Source organism: Nothobranchius furzeri, chromosome 13 (genome assembly GCF_043380555.1).
Source record: "Nothobranchius furzeri strain GRZ-AD chromosome 13, NfurGRZ-RIMD1, whole genome shotgun sequence".
Classification (NCBI taxonomy): domain Eukaryota; kingdom Metazoa; phylum Chordata; class Actinopteri; order Cyprinodontiformes; family Nothobranchiidae; genus Nothobranchius; species Nothobranchius furzeri.
This window is the reverse complement of record NC_091753.1, coordinates 33,918,750-33,937,119: the sequence shown is the minus strand read 5'-3', so window position 1 is coordinate 33,937,119 and position 18,370 is coordinate 33,918,750. Positions and strand designations below refer to the sequence as shown.

At 40.8% G+C, this 18,370-nt stretch overlaps 1 protein-coding gene across 2 annotated transcripts in view; it reads left to right on the top strand.

Annotated features, from left to right (window-relative positions):
- The first annotated feature begins 2,312 nt into the window (after positions 1-2,312).
- The window catches only part of LOC107397333 (arf-GAP with Rho-GAP domain, ANK repeat and PH domain-containing protein 1), a 46,440-nt gene continuing 30,382 nt past the window's right edge, over positions 2,313-18,370 (top strand). The window contains exons 1-5 of one of the 2 annotated variants that reach the window (XM_054742758.2): positions 2,313-2,436; positions 4,653-5,760; positions 13,855-14,000; positions 17,477-17,565; positions 17,641-17,720. In XM_054742758.2, the coding sequence (XP_054598733.1) occupies positions 4,718-5,760; positions 13,855-14,000; positions 17,477-17,565; positions 17,641-17,720 (1,358 nt within the window). In that variant the 5' untranslated portion in view covers positions 2,313-2,436; positions 4,653-4,717. Of the gene's footprint in view, positions 2,437-4,652; positions 5,761-11,642; positions 11,913-13,854; positions 14,001-17,476; positions 17,566-17,640; positions 17,721-18,370 lie in introns of those variants that run through there. The other variant, XM_054742760.2, reaches the window with a different exon arrangement.

The window sequence follows — 18,370 nt, the reverse complement described above, 5'->3', positions numbered from 1 at the left end:
GTTTTAAAAAATAACTCTGTCCACACGTACCCGGATAAATACGTTGTTAAGGACATGCTGGACCTGTAGGCGGCAGTACATTCCCCGTTCTTAACCTCGTCCTTCGTCTGTGGTCTTCCGCAAGGAGCAGTAATTCCGCTTGCAAAAACAAACAAGCAAAAAGCGCTTGGACAATTGATGGATCGGGTAGTGACAGAGCGCAGCTCTGAGGGCTTCCATGATGCCGGCTAGTGCAAACACAGGTCGCACACGTGATGTCAGCATTTTTTTGTCGCGGAAAGTGACGTTGCAGACCTTAAAACTCCGGTTTTGTCTGTCCACACGCAGACACCCAAAACGGAGAAAACGCAGATCTTCACTTTGGCCGGAGTTTTTAAAAAGATCCGTTTTCGTGTGAAAAAACTCCGTTTTCGTGTGGATGACAGGCCAAAACGTAGAATAATATCTGCGTTTTGGCAGATCCCCGGCTACGTGTGGACAGGGCCTGAGAGTCAGCGAATGGAGTCTGCTCCACACAACACAGCAGGGCTATGGCAAGCCGTTGTAGCATGTAATTCACAAACACCTATATTTGAATACAATTTAAACTTGATTATGTTGCCAACCCGTACATAATAAATATATATGCCACCTTTGCATTCTTACTAGTAGAAATTAAATGTTAGTAGCATTTCCAGTAGCTTACGACTGGACATGTAACTGAAATAATTCTATTGTACTGATCATATGTGAATTTATTTAGATATGTTTAGAGTAGGATGAGTGATATTAAACCAAATATTGAAATATAAGTCAAATTTTGTTCCATAAATTATTTATTACCTATAAAAATCAGCTGGGAAGGAGGAAACTAGAAGACACCTATAATACTTATTGTTGATCCTTTTATAATTTTGTTATTTTATTTTCATATTTTTAGCAGCAGACCTCAATCTTGTTTCACTTGATATGTTGTCAAATGGAATATTTGATTAACCCAGGGGCATCAAACTCCAGTCCTCGATGGCCAGTTTCCGGCGTCTTTTTGTTGTTTCCCTGTTCCAACACAGTTGAAACACCTGTGCAGCAGCTCATCAAGCTCTCCAGAAGCCTGTTAATTACCTTCTGATTGAAATCAGGAGTGTTGAAACAGGGAAAACACTAAAACATGTCGGATAATAGACCTCGAGGACCAGAGTTTGACACCTGTGAATTAATCACAATCATTAATATTTAAATATTCAATAGCTGCAGCCCTGGGCATCATTTAGTTCATTTTCAGCAACATTTCGAATAATATTTCCAGAGATGAATGGTAAGCACACACATTGTCCCTTCAGCGTTATCAGCTTAAGTCCTTGTATTGCTTTAGTTTGGTGCAAGGATGTTGTTGTCATGCTCCCATCATTGTAGGAATTTCAAGCAACTGAAAGAGTCAGATTTTGCTTTTTCGCACCTTGATTATCTCTACAGGTTCATTAACTTCTCAAAACCACCTGCCAAAGCTGTTGTTGCATTTACCAGGAGTTAATGAGGCATAGCCGTTTCAGATTCTTTTGTTTTCCTCACCCTTTATAGCAGATCTCAGCGCCTTTTCATTATAACACTACTAAAAAGGAGTTCAGCAGTGCTGACACAGAAAGTTATTTGATTAAATGTGAGATCAGCCAGTTAAATCTGCCTTTGTGCTTAAATGTAGTTTAGAGACTGCGTTTTTAAGTTTGGGAGTCACGCTGTGATGGCGGCCAATGAGATTTAACTCTTGGCATAAAAAGTCTCTGAGTTCCCTTTTTCTAAAATAGGAACTGTGTTTGATCAGTGAGAAGAGAGCTAAATTCACACTGTCCCCATACGTTGTGGTCTCATCAGAGGAAACATTTGACAGGAAATGAACTTTTTTCTGCACACTCAGACTAACTTACACTTGCAAATAGCATCTCTTACTGGATAACGCAGCCTACTTTTATATTCTTGGGCCCACAGTTCCTGTCGTCAGAATGTAACCCCCCCAAAAGAACTTTATTTATTTGTGGAATATGTTGAATGTTTTATAGCAAAATTACATGCCAGTCAATTTAGTCAATCAATGTTTTATTTATAAAATTGCTTTACAACAACTAAATATTTCACAAGACGCCGAACACCACTAAAACTAGAGTTTGGTATTGAACAACACTAAAACTAGAGTTTGGTATAAAACACAGAAACCTGAAAGCAGCAAATAAAAATCAAGTTATCAACACGGTGATGTTTTTTCCCTCTGTCTAAACAAGTGGTGTTTCAGTTTGGCCTTAAACAAATTGAGATCCCTGATGAAGTGCATTTCTTGTGGCAGACCCTTCCAGAGCATTGGTCCTGCAACTGCGAAAGCTCAATCCCCGCACTGGTTGAACCTTGGTCATGGGACCAGCAGTACATGCTGATCCGAGCAGCGTAAAGCTCTTTGACTGATGAGAGGTGAGCAGAACTGTATTGAACTGGGAGCCAGTGCAAGGTATATAGTATTGGAGCGATATGACATAAGGTTGACAAACATTTATAGTGTTAAAAACTTTTGAACTACCCTTTATTTTTTACACTTGCAATAAGCAACATTTTAAGGAATCAGAAGCAGATTTGGCTCCATGAAAGTTAAACACAAGCAAATTAAATGTAGCACTTAATTTTATTCATTACAGTGCCTTGCAAAAACATTCATGAAAATAGCCTGGGTGGTGTCAAGGTGCTTATTGGTAGGATAAAGCTGATATCGGCTGCTGCTGCAGCCGGTGTTATCGTCTTTCGGTGTTCTAGCTGTATTTATTTTGAGGGAAAGAAACATTCAGATGGTCAAGAAAAACATTCAGGCAGCTTACCTTGGTAAATTTGTGCAGGGAAAACTAATAAATACACTTGAAAAAGTTTCTTACATTTACTTTACCAACTTATTTCAATTAGAGTAACACCTTTTAATGTTTTGATGGTATGTCATTTTCTGTCATGATTATAAATACAAGGGTTACAGTTTTTTTAACTTTATTATTACTAAGTGACAAAATTTCAAATGGCCAGTGTTCATTATGTTTTCCATTGTTATTGTTATAAAAATAATAACAAATTTAGAGTTTTTATTAATAACCATAAGTGTGAAATGTGAAATTTTTTATTTCTTCAGTTTCAAGTAGGTGTAGCTAACATGTCCTTAACAGAAGTAGAAAATTATTGCATCAGAAGTATGTTTTAGTCGACTAAAATAAGGCAAAAATTTAAACAAATTGGATGACTAAATCATGACTAAAATTAAAAATAATTTCAGTCAAAAGACTAAGACTAAAACCAAATTAAAATTGTCAAAATAAACTCAGATTGTTCCTTTTTATTTTTATTTTTTTGGCGCTATATGAATAAACTCGAATTGAATGGAATTGAACTGAACTGCTCGGGCCCTTTATGTCAAAAATATAAATTGTTGTGCCTTTTGTCATTTTGTTTCAAGGCAACAATTTTCCTCCTTTTTTAAGTGATAGCAGAAATAAGAGGTGTACAAGCATTAGCCATTAGCACCGTGCTGTCTGTGGGTCTCTATTCCAGCAGCATCATTGGTCCAGTGTGAAGGGACAAAAGAGAATTGAAGCTTTATTGTATAGGGAGCCTAAGTCTCCTCCCTTTCCAGTTGACTCATGGGTCCTCTTAAGAACGAAAAAATGAATGCAAGTCAATGTGGCTAAAAGAGCTATTTTCTAACCTGCTTTGCCTTACGGCCTGGATCGCACATATGTTGTACTGCAATTTAAATGAAAAGTAATAATGGGTGTTTCGACCACGCCAGTCACGTACTTTGAGATTTATCAGCTTGTAAAAGTTCGTAATTAGCATGACTCCATTGGCACGTTGCATATGTAACGTCACCACATAATCTCCTCTCCCCTTGTGTAGCTGCTACTTGCCAAATGGCCAGATTTATGGTGGTTCTTTCCTCCTGTGGGAAGGATGTGAAGTTTGCTAAACTTACAGCCATTTTCCCTCTGTTTACTCTGTCTGGTTTGATGATGTAACTTTTGTGAAGCGCGTTTATAGTACTGAACTTATTTTCACACAAAACCTAAAATAGCGTTTCCCCCCATTAGAAAATAAGTGAGTTTTTGGTATCAAATAGCTTCTTTAAAATTCTCGGACATCATATGTGAAATCCATGGCACATAACAAGCGGAACTAGAAAATCGAGTTTTAGCCCCGTTGACTTGTATTCATTTTTTCATTCTTGACTTAGGCTCCTTATAGAATCTTTTATCAACATTTTTTCCTCTCATGTCACATCTCACAGTTGGAAATGTCCTGCAGTTCAGCCTTTGCAGCTGTGTTGTTTCTTATCTACACACTCAGATCTGCCCTGTCATGGAAGATGCTGATCTTTTGATTTGTTTGAAACATGAGCCAGAGGACAGAAAGAGGAGACGGGTAGAGAACATCTTGTGTAGTTTTGTCTCTGTTGAGTGTTGCTTTCTTTGATGACAAATGTGAATCCTCTCTGTTGTGTCATTCACTTACCAGACGTGCGCACACTCCCTGATATTTGCTCTGTCTACCTTATTAAGCATACCTTCATTGTTTAAAATATTTTCCATATTTTAAAATGTGTTCATTATTCCAGTTACTTTGTTAAATCAATACAATATGTTTTGTTTTGTCCATAGACGGGCCTGCCATGACCTGAGAGATCCTACAGTTTACCTTCTCCCTGTGGAAGTGAACTCATGGCATGTTGATGCTCACATATGCTTCACTCGCCTACAAATCCACCATGTCTCACTCTGAACCCAGTACAAATGTGTCGGACTGGTTGTTTGTGCTTCATTTAGAGCAGTACACCGAGGCGTTTCAGAGCGCAGGGCTGGAAACGCTCATGCAGTGTCTGAACCTCACGCCAGATCAGCTGGACCGGATTGGCATCACCCCTCCAGGTCACCAGAAACGCATCCTTTCCAGTCTCAGCAGGATGGATGGTAACCACAATGAGACACTGGAGCAGAAAGGTCACACTGAGGTCATTCATAAAGAGAGCCCTGTTTCTCTGGCAGAAAAACTGGATGCAGGAACAAAAGATGGAAAAACAAGGATACCTACTCCCAGGGAAAAAGGTAAACCAGTCCCAAAGGAAAGACATGTGTCCACAAAGCAAGGGAAAAGTACCAAAGGAGGAGACCCAAAGCCTGTTCCTGGAAAACGACACTTAACCCCGTCTGAGCGAAAAGAGGAGAACAGGATTTTTGGAGTGGACAAAGAAAAAGACAAGCCTGTAGCAAGACAGAGGACTAAGTTTCGTGCTGGTACATCGGTCGATTGCCCTTCTGTATTTCCATCATCTGATTCCTCCTTACCGCCTGTTCCCCCACGAGTCACCCACAACTGCCCACCCCTGTGCTTCACCTCCTCCCAAAGCCCCTCACTGCCCACACAGCACTCTGGTTCCACAAGAGCAGAGCACACTATCTTACTCCCACCTTTACCATGCAGATCTTCATCTCCTTGTTCCACCTGTACCAGCACCCCTTCCGCAACAGAGTCAGCCTTCTCCTCTACTAACATCAACCCTACCCAAAGAAGGCCACAAACATTAGCCATTTATCCACCGACACAGCCGCAAAGCAGTGATGAAGTCAAAAAAGCCTCTCCCATCATCCCGGTAAAATCTCCTGTTGAAGAAAAGCATATCCCACCGATTCCTCCCAAAGTGGGAATAGGAAGTAAAGCCCCACCACCTCTACCACAGCGAAATCATGTGCCGCCTTCTAGAAATCTCAGGTGAGGATATGGCCAATGTAGCACTCTGTTACTGTCACTGTTAGCCTTAGATTATGTTTTCTCAAACACGTGTGTTCAAGCATTAATTGAAAACAGAACTAAGGTGAAAGTGTTGTTGGTATTTATAGAACTGCGCACAAGTACAATAAATGATGACTGTGTTTGTGGATTTAGGGGAAAGACTACATTTTTTACTGACATTACTGTTGTGAAACTACAGAATGACTCAAGCCTGTTTTCCGATTTACAAGTGATGACAAAGAAAATGGAAATGATTGAAGGGTTAGGGTTGAATCTGGATCTGCTGGGTCCGCACCGTCGTTAGTTGTGGTCCGGGCAGACCCTCTGTCCTTTGTTCTTTTATTCCCAGGGGAAGGTTGGTCGGTACTCACTTCAACATTGTCAGCCAATAGTCAGGCGGAGATATTTGATGAATAAAATAAATTTGGAGATGTCTTTGCTCTATCATTGATCTGCACTGTCCTCTGCTGGTTGAAGTGGGAAGCACATCTTCTGTTGACCAGTCTAAGTTGAGACAGTCTAAAATGTTACTGAACAAATTGAAACACTTCCTGAAAGTAAAAATGGACACTTCCTGTTATTGAAAGAGTCAAGCTTACTGAATTAGTGTGTTGGCTCAAAGCTCACTGGCTAGTTTTAAATAAATGTGAGCAGGACTTGCTGAAAGTACACATTTGCTTTTACTGTTTGTGCTGCTGCACCCAAAATAAATGTACAGCTTACTGGATACCTCCTCTCTCCTTTGACAGTTAAAATACTTGCACTGAGAAAGTTGCAACTCATGTGATTAATTTTTAGTATAGTGCATTGTGTGTGTTTAACTAACAGAAAAATAACACTGCTCTTATGGGGGGAAATGCAGCTTTTTCAGTTAGCTCATGCTTGTTTAACTGTGAAACAGTTTGTGGAGATTGCACACACTACATTGGAACTCTCTTGTTTCTGCATGCTTTCTGTTTTGTCACCTCACCGGTAAGGGGAAACCTGTGCCTAGCCCTGGGCTGTGGGGCACTTCTTGTACAAGTTCAGGTTCTCTGTGTCTAACAGGGAAACTAGTTTTAGAGAGCATGAGGAAGTCACTATGCAGAACAACACACATCAGGCAAACCTCTCCTCGTTAGCTGTTGTGGGTTCTCACTTAAAGGCAGAGTGAGCATTATAACTCGACAATAGCACATTGCTGTCAGGAACCACCCTAGAGCTTATTGTAGCTTCAATCCGAGCACATTCACGCACTCTTTCTGACCACTTTTCTTGTTTCCTTTTCATTGTGCCTTTTAGCCTCCTCCCTTTTTCTGGGTCTTGAGTCATTTCCTCCTACTGTTTGATGTGTGCGTGAATGTGTGTGTGTATTTAAGTTTGTGTCATCATGGAAGAGGACTTCATCTGAACATGTTGTGACAGGTAGCGTTTATACACATCATCTTCCTGAAGGTCTCTGTTCTGTCTTTACCATTAGCATGGAGTTTAGTTCTTTTCCTCCCCCGTCTCACTGTTTTTGGGTTTGTGTTCACAACACTGACCTTTCTTGCTGTGCTGTGTTGTGGCTGTTGCTACACCAATTTCAGAAAATAGCTGAGAAACAGACTTGCGTAGTATTCCCTTGAGTTAGTTTTACCTTGACTGGCTATGGAGATTCAGGGTTTTACTTGGTGACACTGCTGTTTCCTGTCCTGTTCTGGAGCAGGACTTTACGTGTTAATTGAACTGCTGATATTATTAGCATCTTGTGGATTTTTCAATCTGGTTCTGGTTTACTTTTAAGCTAAACAAGGCTAAAAAGTAAATACATTTTTACTTTAAATGCTTTAAATCTGTACACAGCAGCTCTAAACTCTAGTTTCAGACAAGGTATGGAAGAGTAGAGCTACTAGCGGTTTGATCTGGTGTCACTCAAAGGACTGCATTTAGCTTGTGTTCAACACCAAAGGTCACAAAGCAACACACTTGCTGATTTAAAATGCTGGTCAGCACCATTTTGAAAGAGTGTTTCAGGGTTTGTTACTTGATTATTTTGATGTGTCTGAAAAGCATTTACAGAGCGGACAGTCATTGTCTCTTTAGTTTACCGTCATTGTTGTTTAGAATAGGTAAATATAACCAGCTAACCCCTCTCAGCACTCTTCCTCTGAGAAAAAGGGGAAACTTTGGGCAGTTTCCCGTCATTGTCGGATTTGAGTCGTTTCATGGTTTAATTCTGAATAGAACAGCTTGCATGTTTAGATTGTAGAGCTTAAAGCTAAAATAACTGGGGTATACGTAAATGTCTGCCTTGTGCTGGAACCTCCCTGCATGTACAAATAGAATTAGCTCACAGAAAAATCTGGCTGTATTATTTAGGTAGTGGGTCTGAGAGGTTGGTTTTCCTGTGTCATGTAATATTGGAACATTACAACTACTGGGAAACACTAAACCTGCTCTGTTCTGTTTTAAATCTTTTAACATCGGTTTAAAAGGATTCTGATGTTATGGAACATTTTCTCATCACTTAACTGTAAAGTGTTAAAAAATATTGTTAGCGTTGTAAGAAGGAAATTCACACAGTAATAAAGAGGAACTTTCACAATGCTGGATACACTCAGAAACTCATGACTTTCCCACTAGCATCTAAATAGAATGATTGTGCAAATCAACTGATCTCACAGTTTAGGGATTTTTAATCATCTGTGACCATTTGCATGCATGAGTGACACTGGAAACAGAACATGGAGTGTTAGGAGAGTATGAAGGATATCTTCGTAGTGCGCCTCTCAAGATAAAAATCACAAGTTGCTTCACAAGAACAATCAAAATATAAAAAATAATTGAAGAAGATAATATTAAAAATTGGAATAAATACATAATTGATTGGAACATAATTGATAGAAACACCATTATGGGGCAGCAGTAGCTCAGGAGGTAGAGCGGGTTGTCTAGTAATTGGAAGGTTCGATTCCACGGCTCAGGATAAGCGCTTTGGTGTCCTCTCATTCTGAAAGGCACTATAGAAGTGTGGGTCATTTATCATGAAAAGAAGCTAGTGTAGCGTTATGAATTTATGCTCTTTTATGAAAGAGAAACCATGCTACGTATTAATTCGGAATATTAATTTTAATAAATCAATCACCAAATTTTATATTGTTCAGAAGACTCAAAGGTTGTTTTCATCCATAAACTGCCGATAATATCTGAGTGTCTGTGTTTCAGTTCAATGAGGAAACCAGTTTGACGTTTAAAAGTTTTAATTCTTCAAATTAAACTAATGATTTTGAAATTGACAAACAGGAAATACAATCAACATTAGTAACTTTGTGGGACAATCTTTTAACAGTTTATATGCTGTTCTTGCTCAAATAGACCTTCTGGTGAATTTATGAAGATTGAGAATGTTGTGATTGTGAGAGTGATATGAGATGAGATGTATGCGTGAGTGCATCTGATTTTGCTTCAGGAAGAACCAGGTGTCTGAGTGAAAAGTGATGGTTTGAATAAACTTAGGTTTAGTGGAAAAGATGCATCAAAACGCTAAACACCGTGTTCTGTCTCACCGAATTCTTTTGGACCCTCTTTCGGATCCGGGGCGTCACCTTAGGATGTTTCATCCAGGACACCTTGGCTGGCAGAGAAGACAAAGATGCGCTGCGACCCGGTCCAGAGTTGTCCTCGGTACACGTTGATGGTAAAGCGTTTTGTCGACGCGCTTTCTTAAGTTAATTCACTCAGAAATCAAAAGACTCGGTAGTGAGTCTGCGTTAGAAGTTGCGATTCAGCTATTCTGCCTGGCGTGGCAGAAACAGCGTGAGAGAAGGGGGGGGGGGGATTGAGCCCATGGGCTCCGTTCCCCGTTAGCGGTTGTTCACAAGTCCTCTCTCTCTCGTGGCCCAACATGAACTGAATCATAAGACTGAAAACTTACCAAAAACCTTTCTCTTCTCAAAGCAAACGTGCGTCATCAAATGTGTCTGGAGTTTACTGTGAGCAGGTGTGTGTGGATGTGTGTGAATGTTTGTGCTTGAGTGTGTGTGAAGGTCAGTAACAAACATTCTCAACATTATTTAAGAATGGATTCATTAAACCATTATAATTACCCCAAAGCTAAATAGTCATTCATTTGATTAATCACATTTATAATGAGCAAAATGATAATGGTTACTTTAACATTAAAATCAAGAAAAAGAAGTTTAAACTTTATGTTTTGACTTGGTCTGGGTACAACTCATGTAAACACATCTTCTGGTAGACTGCAGGTGGCAGATGTTATGGTTTCCTCCCAGACTCGCTGGCGTTCAGGTCTTAATCTGTGGGTGAAAGTTCTCAGCGACCCAGCTTTGACACAGCTGAGCCCAACACCACCATTGTGACAGAAAACCCATATTTCCTCACGTTACACTAGTGAGGAAGAAGAGGATGAACAGGAGGGCACACAAAGCAGCCTGAACAGGTGAGTCTTTGGCTGCTTTTTAAAGGAGACCACTGATCTCAGGCTCAAAGGGAGAGAGTTCCAGAGTCTGGGGGCCACAGCAGCAGATGCTCTGTCACCTTTGGTCTTTAGCCTGGTGCTGCACAACCAGTAGGCTTTGATCACTGGACCTCAGGGACCTGCTGGGTGTGTAGGGACTAAGAAGATCACCAATGTAAGATGGTGCTTGTCCATGTAAGGCCCTATAGACCAGAACCAGGATCTTGAAATGAACCCTGAAGTTGACTGGCAGCCAGTGAAGCTGGAGGAGAAGCGGGGTGATGTGGGTGTGTTTGGAGGACTTGGTCAGAAGCCGAGCACAGGCATTCTGAACCACCTGTAGACGGTTCAGGGAGGTTCTGCTCAGACACGTGAAAAGAGAGATACAGTAGTCTAAGCATGAGGAGATGAAGGTGTGGAGAACTGTCTCAAGTTCAGAGCGAGACAGAATGGGACTCAGCTTAGCAATGTTCCTGGGATGGAAGAAGGAAGAGCGAACAAGAGAACTGACATGAGAATCCAGGGTGAGAGCTGGGCCAAAGGTCACACCAATGGGCCATTCTCATCTGTACCGGGTCGGCCCGGGCCGGTTAGCCCCAGTCGGCCCCAGCCTGGCCCGGTTGATTCCACACATCCTTGTCTTAAGCCCATGTGGGCTGATTCTACCCACCAATCAGAGGCTTGCTCTAATGGAAGGTGTTAATTTGCTGTCAGCAGTGGGTGTGTTGGCCCTGGTCGGCCTGAAGCAGACCCCCTCGAGAAGAGGGCTGAAAATGAGCCTTGGTTGGCCCGGAAAAATGCCAGGCCACCCAGATATGTAAACAACCTACGCTACCCGGCCCAGGCCGACCCGGTACAGATGGGAATGGCCCACAAGATTCCTAACTGGGGTTGCTGCGAGAAGCAAGATCACCAAGACAAATCTTTTCATCAATAAGCAGCAAATGTGTTGCTATGTAAGTTTTAATAAACATGAATAATTGCAGGGTCTGTTTAATAATGAATGTATTTAATTAAAATAAGCAATCTACTATAACATTTAATTCATGACATCATTTTGGTGTCACTTGAAGAGGATTCATGTTGATGTAATAAAACACCTTCTCCTCCCTCATGTTAAATATTGCTGCTGTACCTCTGATTAATCAGAGATTTATGGTCATTGTCACAAAATCAATGAAATTATCTCTGGAGCAACAACATTGCATAGCATGATATAACCATTTAGCCATTATGACATCAGTGCGAGTTAACAGTTGTACAGATGGGGTTTTGTCAGTTTTGACCGGCGGCGGCACGTGGTTTGAAGGAGAGGCAAACAAATAAATCAGGTTGAGGTGGCTTTATTGCAACATATTTTGTCACCAACACAGACATCAACCTTACACCAACGCTCACTGCCTTTTATAACTGACTGATTGGAAGAAACCAAGAAGAGGGGTAATCAAATAAATAATGTATTTACAGAACCCAACCACCAAAATAATAAATGGTACCAAACATTATTTACATAAGTACAAATCATACTAAATAAATCCAAGTTCAATCAAACAAAAGAAACTCTGTTTCACATAACTCCTCCAAGAATCACCCCTCCTTATTTAAGTGGTATGCTCCAGCAGCTTAAAAGCAGCACCTGGGACACAAACTTACCTTTGCTGCCCCGCCCTGCTGAGGAGACAATACCAGAAAGGTGAGTGAAACTTTGGAGATTAACTTAAACACAAATTGACATTTAACCAACATTTCCTCTTTACACAGGAAGGGTGGCCAGTCCCTCTGATTCTAAAGAATCTGTTACAAATGTCCAACACAAAATAAATAACTTCAATAACAAAACCTTTTGTCTGTAACTCAATCAGAAACATAACATAAATCATAATGAATGGAATCCCTGGTCTCCATTACAGGTTTACAGTTGTAAAAATGCACCATCAGAGGTTTGGGAATATATAGGGGTTTTTGGCACCGCTTGGCCCGGCCCACATTGCATGTTGTTTTCATACCTGGGTGGCCTGGTACTATAACCCTATCCTACCATGCGCTTTTTTGGCCCTTATCCGCTGGTGGTCCGCTCAGGGCTGGCCCGGGCCATAATGCCCACTATGACTGATTTGCTGGCTCAAATACACACCTACTGTTAGGAGGAGCCTGTGACTGACAGAATCAACCAGTAGGGGCTTCCCGCTTGCACAATTATCATTCTGGATGCTGAGAAGTAAAAGTCACCTCTGACTGAAGCTGCAGCAGCTCTCTCCCTTACTGCTGTGAGGAGCACACACACACACACACGCTCACGGCCACCTTTGTTTAAGGAAGAGACCATGGACCTTTGCCCTGCCCAGGTTCTCTGACATTTTCTCTTTCCTGAGAAGTGTGTGTGAACAAACCCTACTGGTGCGGGAGCTGGACCAACACCACCCATGCGGGTCCGTGCTGGCCCAGATGGGAAACTGCTTATAGAGGTGTCGTTGGGCTTTCCCCACAGCTGAGGCAATATGACTTCCCTAGGATAGGTCCTCTGCCACCGTCACCCACAAGATTTTCAAACTGCTCACTCCTTCACCTCCAGGTCAATGGATAGATATCTGTGGTTGTTTTAGATTTTTGGTTCCACCCTCTGTAATTTTGTGGGATGCAGAAAAGTTGAACAAGTTGTCCCTACATGCATGGTTCCCATTTTCCTCATGGTGCTTTGCTGATGACACTATTGTCATACTTACTAGTTTGGCTCCCACAGCACACTGCAGTGACATACCATACAGTGTAGTGAATGTAAACATGCACATCTTTCATAGAAAATCTGTTTTATACCTGTTTTGTGTTTTTACATTTTATTTTGAAGATTCACAGACACAGATAATAGGACTGGAGAGACTAAAACTAAAACTTTTGTGAAAAATTTGAGTAGAGAATCTGCTGAGCAATCTGATTAAAACTAACGGTTCTTTGAGAAATGTTTGGCTAAAAAATTTCATAAGAAAACAACTTTTTAAAAAAGGCTTCTACTGCTGTTTGGCTTGCATGACCTTATTACACTCACCTTCTAAAATTAGCAGCAAATTGAACAAACTAACTTTGACATTAAGGCAAACAGTTGGAAATCATGACACAAAGAGTATGGTATTTAGTCCCTTCGTGTGCGCCTGTGTATGTTTTGACAGGCGATGCAGAATTTGACTTTATTTACATACATTGTCTTATTTCATAAGCAGGTTTGAACTTGCCGCTTAAACCTAAAGTAATGAAGACAAACCTGACTGACGAGAGCGAGTGCAGGAACACAGGTTTCTCTCTCGGAGGAGTGTGTTTACAACTAAAAACACCTTTGCTCCAGAGCAGCAGTGTGGAGTCACGGTGTATGTCGGGATCTTTTGTTCTTGTTGTTCAGGAGTTATGTTAGGTTTACAGTGCTAGATTTATTTCTAACTTACTCAAAGACACCTCTAAAATGCAGTCGTCGCAATCATTTTGACTAAAGGGAGGGGCGGTGTCTAAAGGAAAACATCAAAGCAGAGGATGCGTAGAATCGGCTTTCTGCGTGGATTTCGGTCTGAGCCCACCATGGTGTTCAAGGACTCATCTTCTCCTGTACGCTCTTCTGTTGACCTGTCCTGTATGCCTTTGTCCTTCAGCCCATCCGGAGCCAGGACAGAAGCAGATGAGTTGAAACAGAAAACTCCACAGGTCCGACCTCGCAGGACTGTGCAAGTAAACCACGGACAGTCATTCCACCTGGACACAAAACCAGCTGTTCCAAGGACGGTCCTACAGGCTCAACGTGAGTAGACTCAGGAACATTTATGCAGAAACCATGACTCTTACATACATAAAGAGCATTTTCTTTATATCTGGAGCATCAAAGTGAAAGTTACATTTCTGTTTACACATTTTGATAATTACAGAAATGAAACGGGACACAGATGAATACTTGTCTAGAAAGTAGAGAACAAGCTGACAACCTTTAAAAACCTTTAAAACACATTTACACATTAAGTGAGTTTCATCGTGTTCGGTAAAACTGGATGGATTTATTTTGATCTGTGCTATTTTGCTATTTCCTGGTTGATGTTGGGAAACAGTTGGTGACTTAAAGAGCAAGTCACCCCCAAATCAACTTATTCTTCTGATAAACTGTATAAATGCGTGTCTAATCGTGCTGCAGGCACGTGTAGTCAATAGTTTTGCACTTTAGTGGATTTTAGTTAAAATTTAAATTTTCTGCCTAAAACTATCAGTAGCCACATTTACATGCACATATTTAATTGGATTGAATGCCCAATCAGATCGAAAATTCTGCATGTAAACATGTCAATCGGAATATTATGATCCGATTAGGCCCGATCGGATTGAAATTTCAATCCGATTGAGAGAGGTGGTTTATTCCGTTCATCATTACGATTGACGTGCATGTACACAGCCATTCGGATTGTTGGGGTAAAATAATGCCCACTGCGCATGTGTGCAACAGCGGGCGGGCCTCTCCGCTGTCATTTGGACTGCCTGACTTCAAAAATGACGGCGTAATTAACGAGTGGCGGCTTTTAAATCCGACGACAAGCCGTCCCCGTTTCAGTAATATTTAATTTAGAACTTGCATTTTGTGGAAGTAAATAAAAATCTGATTATTGCACAAATCATTCGACAAACATGTTCAAATCTGTGCTGGAAATACGCAGGTTTTTTGCAGGGGTTGCAGCGCACGGATCCCCGTTTCTGTCAGCTATGAGCGCAGCAGCTTCTGCAGCAGGTGATGGAGACGCGCTTGTAAAGAACACAGGATAATATGGGTTTCACAGACCTGATTGGAGGATGTTGGGTAGGAAAACGTCCTCGGTTAAATAATCTGGACGACAGTAAAGTCCGTGTTAAAAGCACGTTAACGCAGATGACCTGGGATGCTGAGATGATGAACACAGGCTTCTAAACTTTCTGAACATCTTCTGTTATTTTGTTTCAACAGATTTTTCTCAACAGTTTCAGCTGATTGTCACATGTTATTAATAATAAGCCACAACAGAGCTCAGTAATAAAACATGAGTCTAACCCCCATCCCCCACCCCCGCTCTGTGCCACAGCGCAACAGCACAGCTGTCACTTCAGACCCACGGACCAGCTGATCAAGAGGCAGAGACATAACCCTCCCTTATTTTAATCAATAAAATGCAGCAAAGCATATAGCTGCAGTTATTAACTGAAGAAAACGTAACTTCTATGAGCTAAATAAAAATATTAAATTGAGTAAATCGATCAGGAAAGCAGGGAAGAATAGTTATTTCTGTTTTTACATTTTTCATTTCATTTCATGGCGTTTGCTTACAATTTTTCTTTCGGGAAAGGCAGCTCTGCGCATGCTCAACCTATTTAATCGAATTAATGCTTGGTGCATATGTACGCACGGCATAATCGGATCATTTCAGTTCGTGTCCATGTGAACAGAGATTCAGAAATTCCGATCAACCAAGATTTCAATCGGATTGAGGAAATTTGGCTCATGTAAACGCAGCTAGTGTTGTGCCGTTGTCAGGTAAAAACTCTGCACTGCATTTGACATTTATCTTATGCTCTCAGGGTTTATCTTTGTTTTGGAAATTTGCTTGTAATAAGCACATGGGAACAATGTCTCGCCCCGTAATCGGAAGGTTGCAGGTTCGAGCCCCGCTCAGTCTGTCGCTTTCGTTGTGTCCTTGGGCAAGACACTTAACCCACGTTGCCTGCTGGTGGTGGTCGGAGGGACCGGTGGCGCCAGTGCTCGGCAGCCTCGCCTCTGTCAGTGCGCCCCAGGGCAGCTGTGGCTACATTGTAGCTCATCCCCACCAGTGTGTGAATGTGTGTGTGAATGGATGAATGACTGATTGTGTTGTAAAGCACCTTGGGGGGTTCCAGGACTCTAGAAGGCGCTATATCAAATACAGGCCATTTACCATTTACCATTTACCATAGTGAGTTGCTGCTGTCATAAAGCAGCTCCAATCCCATGATAATAGCAGCTCTGTTTCTCCAAACAGAGATCATTCTGGAATCAGTCTACGGTGGGTAAGAGGAACAATTTTTAACTTGTGCCCAGAAACACATTTTTTAAATGGATAAAACACTCATTTAATATTAGTCCTTGAGGTCAGATACCAACATAAAACCCCTTTTGAAACAGAATTAGCCCTCCAGGTATAGGTTGTTTGTCATTTTTTGTTACACTTCTTTATCTCTTCATATTTTCTCTGTCAGAGTTTGAATGTAGGTGGGACTTGAACAGCTTCCCAAAGCAAATATATAACCGAACCTCACTGACTGGGAGCCAATCAAAATAAAGACATCCCACAGTTTTAGCGTGAGAACATTTTAGTTTAAGCCAAAAGAGATTACAGAGCCGAGCCTATTTAAAATCTGTGAACTGGTCTGTCTACTTTGTATTATAGCAAATATCAAAATAGTCAGTAAACTTTCAATAAGAGACACATTATTTGTTTAATGGCAGCCTAATGCCTTTTGTAAAATAAATAGTCATCAGTGTTTCTTATTTGACTGGATTACACTTTTGGTAAAGTAGTCTGGTAAGAAGTGCTTTGTTTATCTTGTTAAAACCATCTTTAACATCTTTAACCATCCATATGTTTGCATGTTATGTTAACAGTGTTAGTAAAATAAAAGACTCTGACAGTAGCAGTGTTATTAACTATCACAGATCCATATTGGTCTAATCTAACTTAAAGATCTATTTCTTTCATCAAGCTTTTGACCGATGAGCACTCTTTTATGCTGCATCTTCATTTTATTAACGATTTTAGAGCTTATGTTTTATCTGTTTTTATTCCTATGACTGTTAAACATGCACGCTATGTGTATGAAGGTGGCCAGCTGGCACGCTGTTTTTAAATGTGCTATACAAATAGATTTGGTGTGTTTTGGTAGATCTCGCACCCAGCAGGTATTTCAGCGTTTCCTAGAATAGTGCTCACTGTGATAAGACAGAGTGAATGACTTGTAAAAAGACTAGAATAGAACTAGTTGTTGCTGCCAAATATATTTTAAAATGCCTTGATTTTTTTCTATGTTGGAAACCTGTTCAGTTGCTTGGCTAGAGTAGCAATATTTCAGGTTTTCCAAACAATGGTGATGAATTTGTGATCACAGTGTGTTTTAGTTTGGTTGGTTTAAAAATGTGATCGTTTGTTTCCTGTTGAGAACTGAAATGTCACTTCTGACATTCATGAAAATGTTAAACTAACTACTTACTTTACACAACCTTTGTTTTCACAGATTCAAGTTCAATCGATGAAAATTCTGATGACTACGAAGATTCAGACTTGTTTTTCGCCAGTGTTAATCAAAGGACCATGGCAGATGAGGTGGCCGTAGACACTTGATGTTGTGATGTTGTGTGTTTCTGGGTAATGTGACTGACGGTCTGTGTCTTCCGATAGATGACCCTGAGAGTGCCTGGTCAACGAAAAGCACGTTCCAATTCTCTTTTTAGTGACGATGGACTGTTGGATGACTATGAGTGAGTCCTGTTGTGTTCATTTTTAAGCACCCATGTCTTGTGAAGAAATAAAAGTTGCACCCTGTTTGTTTGATGGTAGTAAAAAGCTCCATTATCATTAATACATTAAAAGTAATTTTCACCTGCAGCACTTTTATCTGTTGTTGTCTGTCTTTCCTGATGTGTCTGATATTGACTTTTGGTTTGATGAAGGCGTTTGAGTTGAATGGGTGTGTTTATTTGAAATGTGGAACAAGCAGAACATCACTCTGCCCACTGCCAGCTAGCTGTGTATCAGCACTGAGCCATGGCTCTATAGTATGTGTGTGTTACTGAAGAGGAACAGAGGATATTGTGTTTTTTGTTTAATCTTAAAAAGCAAGCTCTGTGAGAATGGATTGAATAGGTTTAAGCTATCCAGTTCCAATGGCTGCAAAAAGAGATCACCAGCCCCCCCGTCATTGCTCAACTGTTGGTGTGAGATGGTTTTGTTGATATGCTGTGCTCAGTTTACTTTGTGGCCAAACATCTCCTCTTACAACTCATTTTTCTAAAGGTTGTTCTTTAAGTCTTTCAGTTTGTTTATGTCAGTTGAAACCATGAAGCCTTTTTGTGTTTTGTAAGAATATGTATTTTTCTTGGGGCTGCGCTTTCAAAAAACATACTTGTTC